This window comes from Abramis brama (genome assembly GCF_963993115.1).
Source record: "Abramis brama genome assembly, chromosome: 1".
NCBI classification, from domain to species: Eukaryota; Metazoa; Chordata; class Actinopteri; order Cypriniformes; family Leuciscidae; genus Abramis; species Abramis brama.
Window position 1 is genome coordinate 22,406,215 of NC_139963.1, and position 13,813 is coordinate 22,420,027.

Consider the following 13,813-nt stretch of genomic DNA (forward strand, 5'->3'; position numbering starts at 1 on the left):
GTCAGGGCACTTATTTCCCTGACTCTTCCTCTGTAATTATCAGGGCTCATTCTCCCTCCATCTACCTGAGTGGATTGCCCTCATCCATTCCCATTAGAGGGATTGATGCCCAGCCAAGCGCACGCCACTTTTTCAGTTTTTTAAAACAATCTTTTTTTTTTTCTCTATGCATAGCATTTAGATGCACCAAAAACAGCAGCCCATTATCTTTATCAGCGCACATTCATAAAAAAAACTGCATTGTGAGATAATATCTCATCAGACACTGTTAATTTATGCTGGTGTTGCGTGACATTGCATCTGTCACCCACGCAACCGGACCCCATTTGCAATGACATTTCTATAGGGTGGCTGAGGCTCATTGGGTGACGTGCCGAGGCCAGAGGGCATCAATTTCTATGAACAAATTGCAGCCATTGACATTTGTTAGACCATGCACAACTCCATTTCCCTTAGAGCGGGTTTGAACTTTGGGGGAGCTGCTCGGATGCGAGACTTAATGACTCTGTAATTGTCTCTAATGCTCTCCTGCTGTCAACGTGTCAAAGGAAGGATGTTGCAGCCCACAGCTGATGATCTCAGATCAGTTCTGTCATCTGTTTTTTACTGTTAGGGAAGACAAATCACCAAGGAAATTATTTCAGAATCTCAAATGCTGCTCCAAGGCATTAATGAGACGCTCAAGCAAATGCTCATATTTCATCATTTGAAATTCTATAGCCTGTAAAATTGTCCAAGACCACATTATCTGCAGGGTTCTGCTATCTACATTTATTTTTTGTTTATATCAAGTTCCTTTATGAAACATCTGAGAAAATCTGAGTTGCATTGCATCACTGTAAAAGTGATCAGTTGACTTAACTTAAAAAAATTAAGTTGCCTTAAAATGATTAAGTAAATAAACTTAATGCTTAATCAAAAAACTTAAGTAATGTGGAACTGTCAAGTTTTTTCAGTTAAGCATTGTTTAGTTACTTAATAATTTTAAGACAACGGGTTTACTCAATTCAAGTGAGTGAACTGAACACTTTTTACAGGGATAAATTAAACATGATTAAATCTCCTGAGCTATGAAAAGGTTTTTCAAGATATTGCAAAATTGATCTTGCTAGTCAATATTTTTGTCTGATTTTGTACAAAAAAATATTTTAACATCCTCAACATAAGATTAATGTAGCCTACACTACTGGACTCATACTGAGTCTCATACTAACCAAGGCTGCATTTATTTAATAAAAAATATACAGTAAAATAGTAAAATTTTGAAACGTATGCTAATACATATATTATGGTGAGTGGACAGTGCCACAGATTACCTTCCGAAAGAGATAGTCATGTACTTTTACATGAGAGTAGGGCATTGTAAGCTTGGTAAAAAAAGATTATTTGCAGTTTCTTTTTCACGTTTGCCTGTTCATTTTAATATTGGCAGTCTTGCCTCAATTTTGGCACATATTTTGCATACAGTTTGTATTTTTCATTTAGGCAGAAAACGCCTCCCATAGAATCTGATGCAGAGTCAGAGAGACTGTTTTTTTTTCTTGAGATCAGAGAGGACAAAGTGCAGCTATTCATAGCTACTGAAAGAGCTGCTTTCCTTTCTCTCTCTGTTCGTGGAATTTTTTTTCGCTCTCTTTCTTTTTAAAAAGTGTGTCTTAGCAACGGATGCTGTGTGTGTAAAGTCAGGTCAGCTGGACATGAGCGTTTGTGAGCTGAGCACGTGCATGCCGGGATCTCAGCTCTACCACACCACCATGTGGTCAGCCACAGTATCACCCCATACTCAATACAGATCATTTCTTCAGCAGAACACAGATGTTTTGCAAAAGAGCAGGTTGATGCTGTTTACTAGCTTCATTTTTTGCATCCCTGTTCTCAAAATATGCATGAATATTAAAATCCTGATTGTTTGATTGCATTTTTTTTAGCTAGTTTTTAACATGTTTAATTTATTTTAAAAATAATTGTTCAACACTGACAATAACCAATACTGAACACCAATAATAGAGCATCAAATCAGCATATTAGAATGATTTCTGAAAGAGCATGTGACACTGAAGAATAAGAGTAATGATGCAGAAAATTGAGCTTTGCATCACAGAAATAAATTACATTTTAGAATATATTCAAATAGTAAACAGTTTTCACAATATTTCTGTTTTTGCTGTATTTTTTATCAAATAAATTCAGCCATGGTGAGCATAAGAGACTAAACATAACATAAAAAAAATAAATAAAAAAAATCGCAATTATTCCAAACTTTTGACCTCCAATGTATATTTATTTTGATATAATAATTATAATGTTTTACAAATTCGAATTTTACTACTTCTGTCTGTTTCTTTAGATTTCTTTCTTCCAGTGACTTTAATTGATTTCTTTTTGTCTCTCTTTCTTTCCTCCTCACAGCAATGGAGGCCGAGCCGTCCCCCTCTCACCTCCAGACGAAAGCGTATGTTCGGCAGCTGCAGGTCATCGACAATCAGAACCTGCTTTTTGAGATGTCCAGCAAGCTGGAGCCAAAAGACATGTGAAGGGACCAAGCGTACCTACAAGCCATATCTACAAAACCTCTTGTTCCCTCCAATAAACCCAGACACCCAACCCTTCATCCTCCATTGTCACAGATCAACCCAGCTGGTCTGTCAATCATCTCAGGCTGCGCCTCCGAATCACTGAATGAGGAAATTTGCTCATGAAAATGGTGTGAATTGTGCTTTTGAGTGATTCTGTGTCAATGTTAATTATGACCACGCATAGGGATCTGGATTCATTTCTGCTTTTATTTTTTTTCGCTATTCACGACTGAAGGGAAACCTGTCCTGATTGCACTGCCATCAGTTGAACTGAACCAAACCGAAATAAGCTTTTCATCCGGGCCTTCAGAGAAACAGACTGCATTTTGACTATTCATTACCCTAAAATACATGAGACAATCTGACCTCTTGAACTCTGACCTCTGGTCTTCCCTCTTCCCCTGCCAACATTGGCACTTTCTGCAACCCTGTGTAACTTGGCTGCAGTCGTTAGATATTAGTGTTCTGAACAATATGGATCCCCAGCCATCAAATGAGTCCCGAATCCAAGACCAGCTCCAACGTACAGGATGTTTTCATAAATAACCTGAATAATGTAAATGATAAAGTCATACTACACTAGAAATTGGCTTTAACTGGACATTAAAGTGAATGTACAGGAGCTCGTTTACTGCAAAAATTTATTATATCAATATTTCTGTCTTGTTTTTTCGAGAAAAATCTTTTTTTTGAAACATAATTGCATAATAATAATACATTTAATATTTAAACAATTGTAATATATTTAATATATATTTTAAATATTATATATAAAGAACACTACATTATGTTAGATTTATACTTAAAACAAGAAAAAACTATTGTTTGTATACAAATTTGAATATATTATGCAATTTTGCTTTTCAAATTACATTTTAATTAAAATTTTAATGCATATTGTTTAAAGGATGTTTAGATATTAGTTCTGAAAAACAAGCAAAAATACTGATAATTATTTTTTTTGTGGTCTTGAAGCCAAATTTAACTTTCACTGCTGTTAATTTATTAACGATTAATACCAGACCAAAAAGAAAAAAGACCAAATGCAGTATTTTATCTTATTTTTGGACAGAACCACTTATAACGCTTAATGTAATATGCCGTTAATATTAGTAGTTCCTGATGGCCCTGCTTCGTTTCAAGTCGAGCTTTACTTGGTCAAGCACTTGTTTTCTGTATGCCTTTGCGTTATGTTGAAAGGGCCAATGGAAATGTTAATTCTCATGACCAGAAAAGTGTTTATTTGCACCCAAGTTTTCTCCTGAACGATCCCAAGCTAATCAGTCAAAATGGGCTCTGTACCGGATGACTTGTCTTGGATTGGACTCTCTCAGGATCTCCTCCTGAGGTCATATAAGGGACGGCCTGTAAGGCTGCACTGTACATATGTCATGTAAATAGCAAAATAAATATGAATATGATTCTATTTTATGTAAGAGCTATGAGATGGACTCTCAAGAAGAATATTTGTTTTGTAAATTAAGAAAAAAAAGTATGTGTACAGTTTAAAAGGGACGACCCAGACAGAGTCTGTGGTTTGCGATGAAAGAATTGTATAGCATATTCGCTGGTTTTGTTGTTTCGGTTTGATATCATTTCTTATCCATTACAGATGACTTGTACATATCCTCTGTTTTGGTTGCATAGGTTTTTTTTTTTTTGCGTTGTCTGTCTGAAATGGATGAATTGTACAGCATGTAGGTGGTTTAGTTGAATTTTGCTGTTTTTATTTGGTAAAAGTTTCTCATTTTGTTTTTATTTGATATTTTTAAAGCGGGTATTCTCTTGTTGTTTTTTGGTTTTGTACAGAAGTCCGTGTTTACAGTGCGATTTCTCTGAAACTCAGACATGTCCAATGAAAGACACGGAGGGCGGGGCAGGAGATACTGCCCCGCCCCCTTTTCTTGACATACGTCAAAGATGCATCTAAAATAAAGCCTCTTGTGATGAGCACTCGAGACGCTCTGCCTCAGTGTTTATTTGGTGCAATAATGATGTTGAGTTTTATATTGCTTAAAACCACAAAGCTTTCTGGGGAGAAAATGTTACAAAGTAGCCAACAGATAGGGATTTTAAAATTACGATTCTCAAACCTTGACATTCAATTTTGAATTATCAGTCAGCACTCTCAAACTTCCGAGTATTATATTAGTAGCCTACTCTCGGTTCTTGGCTCATTTTGAGTCGGCCAAGACCAATTCAAACGAATTCAAACTGGTTCGTTCTTTGAAAGAATCGACTCAAAAGAGAATCGATTCGGACATCGCTACATCAGAGCGGATCTGGGTTTGTTCAAAATAAGAAGGAACGCCACGTTTGTCCTAAAATGTAGTGGCATGGATCCATAAAAAGTAGGCAATTTCTGACAATAACCCCAGCTAACAAAAATGTTCTAAGAATGATTTGCTAACATTCTCATTAAGTTATGAAAATGGTACATTTGACTGTTCTCTAGTCTAAACTATCTTTAACAAGTAGCATTAGACAAACTTCCAGCTAAAATGTTGCAGAAAATCGTTCCACGAACGATATATGAATATCGTTTTTGTGTTTCGTTATTAAAGAACAGAACTTTGAACGAACATTCTATTAATGTTTAGAAGTTCTTCCGAGTTCTTCCGAACGTTTGTTCATAACCTTGTGACAGAAATGACAGAAATAATGACATTCCAAACATGGCCACATACTGATATCCACAGAGGGCAAAGCATTATTATTTCCCGCCCTTATTTTTTATGAGACAGAAAAATAATAATGCACGGCCCCTGTTGTATTCTGTATTTGTATTAAGTCTGTAAGTCATTATTTTTGCAATATCGCTCGATGCTACTATAATGTCAAAGGAAAAAATACATTTCAACTCAACAAAACGTCATAGCAATGCTCAACGATGTACCTATTCCCACTCTTTCAAAACAGACAACATTTGCTGTTGCTCAGCACATTTCTGCATTTATTATGACAGTACTTATGCAATTATTGAACATGATGATAATTATTTCAAATGGAGAACATCTTCCTCTTGTCATGTTGTAGCAATTTACATGGCATGGGTAAAAAAGGAACTAAAACAGTACAGAGGAAAATGGAGTCGTAAAAGTTCGTAAAACAACTATAAAATCAAAGGCGTTCCTGCTTTACCTTAGGTGTCAGACAAATGTGATAAAGCCATAATTATGGAAATTACAATCAAATTACAAGTTGTTGCATTTTCCGCCCTCCAATATAGTTCCAAACAAGTTGATGCATGTGTAAGGACACACGGCATTACATCTTTAAACATCTTATTCTGTACACATTTTTATTATTAGATTTCAATTTAAATACACTGTAGACACCAAAAATAAAGAGGAACCAACTTTTATACCAACAGGTGAGGAGATAAACACAGAGCTCTTTCCTGTACATGGAAGCAAATTCATTTCATTAAAGGCAGCAGCTAAGCTAAGCTAAGCTAAAGTGTGAAATTTAAAAGCGTTAATAAGATTCAAAGTGTTCGTTTCCTCCATAACTCAGTTTGCTTGTTTCTACAGTGTAATGCACGGGGGAAATAAATGAATGTTTCCATGTTTCAACTGTGCCACCGTCTGGATATCCATACACATGGTCATTGTGTACTAGCCAGCACATTACAATAATAAATCCCAGCAAACAGAGGCTCATAGTAAACAGAACTATACACAGCAAATATGACCTTTATGTTCGAATATCTTAGGTCCTTGTCAAACCAGTGGGCTTCTTCCTTGCAGATGGGAAATCATGGTTTCCTTGACATTGTGCAAATAAAAGAAAAAAAAGCCCTCAAAATTGTTCTATTTTTGAGATCTATATACATTTACAGCGGCGTCAATCATTTTGTAATTTCTCAAATAACGTTCTGCACTTGGTTGCTAGATAACGCTGAGGTTTCAGTCAGGGTTAAACAGTCAACGAATTAATAGCTGTAAAACTGAGATAATAGTCCCATAATTAACGTAGCGAGAAATATCGTTTCCTGTCAGTGCTTGACCTCGCTTGCTTGACAAATTGTTTTAGGTGACTATGACAACGAAAGTCAGACATAAACTCAAGTCTTATTGCGGTTTAGGATGATTGACGCACAAAATACGTTAGATTTACCCGCGGAATATCAATGATTGTAAGATTCCTAGAATAGGCCTATGTGTTTGTTGCATCGTTTTACAAAACTCTTTGTCCTATGTACTCTCAGTGTTACCCTGTTGCTCAACATTTTTAACCAATGACTTGTAATATTGAAAAAAAAAAAAGGATTAAAAACTATATGAAAATAAACAATCGCATAAAAATCTGAACACGTAAATACTTTCGGGGGGAAATGGAAGAACTCCAATACTCTTGAGGGTTTTCAATACTGTGCTGAGTTTACAGGTGTAGTGCCCAATTCTGTGACCCCAGTAGGCGCCTACTAGGGTCACCGAATTCAGCACAACACCGGCATTTGAAAAACAAACTCGGTTCTGTTTAATTTATACGGTTGATGTGAGAGGCCCAACAGTGAAGAGAACAGGCCACAGCTATCCGACTGAACTATAATCTCAGGTAATAATGATTTTAAGGGCTGTTCACACAGAAGACATTCTTCAGTTTAAAACGTGAGAGGCGGTACCTAAGGCTGCGTCCGAAAGCTGAAAAATCCACGGAGGTAGGAAGTCAACAAGGCACGTCCTAATCCAATGATCGTGTCACATATCCTGTCTACTAAGAAACCTTCAACTGATTGATTTTTGAAGGCAGCCTAGATGTATCCTTCACTGCCTATAATATCCCACAATTCTGTGTTCCATTTCATGACAGTTGAGCAAAAAATAAATATGGGGTCTGATAGGTTGCTGTTCATTTTGTGTAAACAAAGATTCTGACCAACTTTTTCCCACTTTTAATGTCATTTCTAGCAAGAAAATTTGTATTATAGTAATTCAATATTTGCTTAGTTATCACCAAAGCACTCTTATTTTGTTGCAGTTTCATGAGAAACCTTCGTGCGCAGACGATGCCTGCAAAGTCATTGCTTGATATAGCAGCGAGGCAAGTCAGCTGCCTAAGCTTTCGGACGCAGCCTAATAAAAAAAGAAAAGAACGCAGGGTCTCGAGACGCTTCACAGCTTCTAAAAAACGGGACACTCTTGTCCGAGTCAGCGGAGAAGCGAGACAGTCCAAGACGTTATTTTCTTACAATAGAAAAATAACGAAAAGCAGTGAACCAGCGCTTACATTAACTGACGCACTCAATTAGATGCAAGAATTTACATAAGAATGGGTTTACGAAGATTTGACACAAAGTAGGCTTGTGTCAACACACTAAATTGAGACCACTGAAGCCTCACAATTGCTGTCAAAATTCCAGTTTTCCCAGGAGAACAATTTAAAAGAACACATTTAAGACAAAAAAAGACCAAAGTGGCTTATAACACAACTAAAAAGAGATTCCATATCAATGTATATGGAATGATAATACTGAATCAAATCACGTCCAGCAGGACAGAGGACAATGAAAGCCAACAGAGACATAAAACTTTAGGATTCTCCAGGACTCTCTGTTAGTGCAATCCAAGTGCACTTACCGTGGTCCCCGGAGACCAAAACATTGTAGTAAACACACGAAGAGTGCTTAAAACAGAGAGGGCTGGTGAAAGGTTTTGTGTAGCATTTAAGCAAGGCCATATTTCTGATTGATTCAGAATTCTAACACCGTCACATTGTCAGGCGGCTCGGTCACATTGTCGGGTTGACCGAGGCACACTGTGCAGTGCACATAAACACTGCACCAACTAACCACAAGCGCTGGAGATTAAGCACAGGGTGATGTTTCTCCTGTGAAGAAACCATTACCCATAAGCCCCTGTTCATTCTACACTCCCATTGCCATATCTTTTACACAGAAAGAAAACAAAAGAAGCTCCTGAATGCTAACTCTAAATGTCAAGATTACACTTTTCACACCCTGTTTTCCAATTTGGCCTAAAAAACAAAAACTTGACCGTCTCTTTTGCCATGCCAAAATGAACTTTCACTGTATTATTTGCCAAGATGTGAAAAGTAAAGCCCTTACCCCATCCCCCCCCCCAGCACATTGCTTAAGCGATTTTAATATTTAAATATATGCCAGAATATATACAAACAGTCCTCTTGTCAGTCACTGCGATACAGGCCGCCCCTCGCTCCGATCCTACATTTATTAATGGTGCGTGTTGGCATCCGTGCGGTCTTCGTCCGGCAACCGCTTCGTTCTTCTCCTGCAAGCATGTGAGTGAACATTTATTAACGAAGAGGTTCTACATTCCTGCCGAGAGCAGAGAGGCTCATAATACCTTTAAGGGCGCTTAAAAAGAAACAAGGAGAACATGAATAAATGACTATAAAAAGGGCCTCCTGATAGCTAGACGTCCCTCAGGCGTCTGGTACAGTGTTTGTTTTGTCCCCTCTTTGTCCCCGGTAACATCCCCTCAGCATGTTTCCTGTAGTTCATCAGGTTCTTCAGGTCATGGAGGAAAAATGTGGTCGGAGGATAGAGTGGGCGGAGTTGAAGGCGTTTCTGTCGTTCTCTCCGTCAGTTCCACAGTGGAAGGCTTAAGAAGGCTCCAAGCTCTTCAGAGCGCCAACCTTTGACTCCAAGTCAGTAATCTGAGATGGAAACACATTGGAGTTTAAGCCAGTTACATTTAATATTTACATTTTTATAAACATGGCAGATGCTTTTATTCGTAAATAATTTAAATGCCGTTCAAAGGCTGCGTCTACTTGATCAAAAATACAGTAAAACGGTAATATTGTGAAAGATTATTACAATTTAAAATAGCTGTTTTCGCTTTTCATTTATTTCAAAATGTAATTTATTCCTGTGATGTCAAAGCTGAATTTTCAGCATCATTACTCTTCAGTGTCACATGACCATTCAGAAATCATTCTAATATGATGATATGCTGCTCAAACCCCAAATTTTGAATGGTAGTGTAAACGTTAACCTTAAGTATGATAAATATTAAGAGGGATGTTTGTTTTAGCAGGAACCAATAATGTAGTATAAAACTAGTATTGTAGACGTTTACATGCTTAATTTTCTTTCTGTTGATCAGATTATTATTTCAGGTCCACCCCTTTCAATCCAATCTAAATTGAGCTCAATCAGATCGAGTAAGGTGTTTACGCGAAGGCTTTTCTGTCCGATTGAGCCATCAATCTGATTATTTGGGTGCACGTAAACGTAGCTAATGTATGAGTGAATGAGAATGATCTGCATTGGCAGTTTCTGGAAATACTGATTTCCAAACGCACCTTCTCCTGGAGATTTTCTGTCTCCACCTTGTGGCTGGCCTCTGACTCCTCTTGTGCTCTGCGCTGCGCAGTCTCCTTCTTCAAATACTCAATCTCTCTGCATTAGGACACACACATAAACACAACTTAGTTTAAACCCTTTCGCTGGGTCACATGAAGGAGTTTTGTCCAAATCCTTCAACCACAAACCATATGATACATGCTTATTTAGCTTTGTAACCCTGATTAAAGTCATTATATTGAGTCTGACTGGCTATTATCCACCATTTCCCGCACTCACTTCTGCTGGTACTCTTTGATGAGGCGTTTGGCTTTGCTGTACTTGCGCTCCAGCGCCTGGTACTGCGTCTGCGTCTCTTTCAGGTGCTCGTCCACTGCCTGGCACAAGCTCTGAGCCTCCATCCAATAGCCCTCTAACTTCTCCATCCGCTCCTTATTCTCTCTCACCGTCTGCTCCAACTGAGCCCTTTCCATCCGCCAGCGCAGCTTATCCTGCTCAGCGTGAGCCAGCTACAGAGACAGAGAGAGAGATCTTGTCACAAGGGTAAATAAAGGTTGTTTAAAGATCTCTTACAAATGTTTATTATTCTGAAAAAGCAAACAAAATGACATGTACAAGTGGTGTCTGTGACGGTCAGTCATACCTTCCTCTTGAGCTGCTGGATCTCAGCCTGGGTCACAGCATGTTTGATCTGGAGCTGGAGACACAGAGATGGAGAGGGTATTGAAGCATCCAATGGAAGCAATGTTAATGTACATTTTTCTTGATTACTGATTTAAAATCTTACAGATGTATGTCTACAAAACTATTCCAATTAAATTTAAGCTATATAATCATATATTTAGGCACTTTTAAGTAAGACTTATTTTAAGGATGTACAATATTGGTGACCATGTTATAAATCAATATTAAAGTTTTTTTTTATATTTTTTTCCCCAGGAAGAAACAGATAATTTTACAGTTATCCATCTGTTCATAACGTTTTGCCATCTGAATTTACTTAAAATTCTACACTGAAACATATAATTCTAGATTTTAGATTAAGTGACAGACAGAGATAGCTAGATAGATAGATGGATGATGGATGATAGACGGACAGACAGACAGACAGACAGACAGACAGACAGACAGACAGACAGAGAGATAGACAGATAGATAGATAGATAGATAGATAGATAGATGATGGATGATAGACAGACAGACAGACAGACAGATAGATAGATAGATAGATAGATAGATAGATAGATAGATAGATAGATAGATAGATAGATAGATAGATAGATAGATAGATAAAAGTAAAACAATACACTAAAATAAAAAAAGAGTTTAAAAAAACTCTCCATTCATAATGATACCTATAGTTCAAAATATAAATAGAATTATCGGATATTGGCAAGTCAATAATGCCAGTTTGAACAGGTTTGCATATTTTTTCAGGTCATGTGTTAACGAGTGGCCAAGTTTAGAAGTTCCTTGTATGTTCTACTGACCTCCTTAAACTTGTGAGCAAGTTTCTCTGGGTCCATCTCCACAGGAGAAACCATGTCTTCATTCTCTGCCAGGTCAAACACCTCGATGGCATTAGGACACATGGGGCTCATCTCTTCTTCATCTGTGGCATATTCACCCGTCTGAACATGGACAAGAAATGGAGAGAGACAAAGAAAGAAAGACATTGAGACACGTGCAAATAAAATTTGTATATCTGATTTTAATCTTATTTTTATGGATTTTGAAGCAAAATAGTTTATTTATAGGACTTGTGTATTGGTGTCTGATCGGTGTGTTAATAACATTAACCACTAGATGTCAGAGTTAAGCTAGGCAGAAACCAATTGGATCAAGGGGAAATGCATGCCAGGACACTATAAAAAAAACCTGTGACTGGCCAACCACCATTTTGAATTGACTGTGCAGCTGCAGGAAGATGAAGTAAAGCCGGATAAAAGCTAATTGAAAGAACTGCAACCGCTTGATACATTGATGTGCCACATTTGAAGTGATTTGGGAGCTGTCAAAACCTTGGAGAATATCTTGGACCTTAAATAAACACACAAAGTCTCTCGTGTATTTCTGAGAAACTGCATGCCCCAACACATCTGAAATAAAACAACCAGCACGTTCTCCATATCCCAAAACGGCTATTACTCTCACCCCAAAAGCCTGTCGTACACTTAACACTCCCTAAAAACCACTGCAAATACACTACTATTACAAACATCCTTTTAACAATGGACTTCCCCTACAAGTTAGGACATGAGCAGGCTAACTCTCGCAATGACTTCCTGTCTGGATGAGTGAACAGTGTAAACTCTTACCAGGAAAACAGTCACAGTTCATGACACATGTGACAGAAATGCTTGGTGACAATCGTGGTTCCTCTGATGTAGAGTTTTGATTTTGTTAATAATGACCTTTACAATCTATTTTGTATGTTAGTATCAGTTCAGCATTACAAGAAAAGAACGAAGAATCACAATATCTTATTATGTCATCCTGAAGGGAGAGTTCATCCAAAAATGAAAATTCGGTCATCACTTGCTCACCCTCAAGTCGTTCCAAACCTGTATCCCCCCCCATCCCAGTCACTGCAGTCTTGAATAATTATGTGTCCTTGCTGAATAAAATTACATTCTGTATTTACAAATGTGTTTTTCTATCTCAGTGAGCCTAGTTTGTCGTTGTCTCCCTCGGTCCAACTCTGCCATGTGGGTGAAGCAGCAGACAAACTGTCTGTTTTAGCGCTTCTCAAACGTTAAGATAACATCAGACTGACGTGCGCTCAGTGTTGCGGAGGAGAACGTGCTGAGAGGGCACTGAGCTGGCAAATTAAGCCGTGAGATGCACTGTGATGGAATTCTGCCCTACCCAAGATCTCCAAAAATATCAAATGTGAGAACTTGTCAATCTTTAATATCTGAATTATTCATCAAATCCCTTCACGCCATAGCTAAGTGGGCAGGTGTGGAGGACAATCATGAGACATGTAGAGGAGGTACAGGTTGAATGTGTTGAAGCAATGAATGCTTTAAAACAGAGCTATTTATTGTTATATCATGGATTCTGAAAGAGCGTTTCGATGAAGGAATGTTGACATCATGTCTTCCACTGCATAGCAATCTTACAGCAAGATGAATGCAATAAGATTGTATTAGCTGTTGAAAAAACATTTCTTTCAGTTTAACTTGATTTATGAGTTGAGCATTTTGAACATGTCATAAAAAACTAAATACCTCAGCTGTGTTGATGCATCGCCAAGAACAAGGTAAAATATCATTCCCCATTAATGTCACATTCTCAAGTTAGAGATGGAAAAACATGCTATTGCAGATAACTACATATGATTACAGTCTATAAAGTAAACGAAACAATGTCTGAAATTAGTCACTTGACTCTTCCCCTCTTGCTTTCACTGTTTGTCTGTATTATTTACAGTATTTGTGTTAAGCATTTCTTAACATGGAAATTTTGTCCTTTCCACCCACGATTTACTTGTGAATATGAAGCTGAACGAATTAGAAACTTAAATGTGGTTGTTTAAAATTCAAGGCAAACACAAATTGAGCCTCCTAAACCCCACTCATACCGATACAAAGTTGAGAAACAGACGGCAGCTGACAAGGCTGTGATGAAGACGGCCCTACGGTAATCTTGTGTCCGTATTCTCCAAGAAAGCTGCTGACCGTCAGTGCCATCAGCAAATGTTGTGTAAAAGTATGACACACACACACACACACTGACTGGGATTTCCAGTCTAACTTCAAGCCCCAAAAACATTTCCAACTAAATGTACAACTTTCAAATCTGGTCATTCACGTGGATGAGTTACAGAAATCTCAAAATAAATTGATAAGGTTGGATATAGGTTTTAGTAGTTTTACACGTTGATGTGTCCATTTTAGACAACTTGATTGGTTACCTATAGAAAGCAGAGTAGCACATT

At 37.7% G+C, this 13,813-nt stretch overlaps 2 protein-coding genes across 2 annotated transcripts in view; one reads left to right on the forward strand and one right to left on the reverse strand.

Annotated features, from left to right (window-relative positions):
• The window catches only part of rapgefl1 (Rap guanine nucleotide exchange factor (GEF)-like 1), a 38,050-nt gene extending 35,369 nt beyond the window's left edge, over nt 1-2,681 (forward strand). The window contains exon 15 of the mRNA XM_084127639.1: nt 2,410-2,681. Within this exon, the coding sequence (XP_083983765.1) occupies nt 2,410-2,534 (125 nt within the window). The 3' untranslated portion in view covers nt 2,535-2,681. The remainder of the gene's footprint in view (nt 1-2,409) is intronic.
• Nucleotides 2,682-5,501: 2,820 nt separating this feature from the next.
• Nucleotides 5,502-13,813, reverse strand: part of ppp1r9ba (protein phosphatase 1, regulatory subunit 9Ba) — a 45,671-nt gene continuing 37,359 nt past the window's right edge. The window contains exons 7-11 of the mRNA XM_084127631.1: nt 11,361-11,501; nt 10,514-10,567; nt 10,150-10,379; nt 9,870-9,966; nt 5,502-9,218 (exon numbers count right to left, since the gene is read on the reverse strand). Coding sequence (XP_083983757.1) covers nt 9,165-9,218; nt 9,870-9,966; nt 10,150-10,379; nt 10,514-10,567; nt 11,361-11,501 — 576 coding nt within the window. The 3' untranslated portion in view covers nt 5,502-9,164. The remainder of the gene's footprint in view (nt 9,219-9,869; nt 9,967-10,149; nt 10,380-10,513; nt 10,568-11,360; nt 11,502-13,813) is intronic.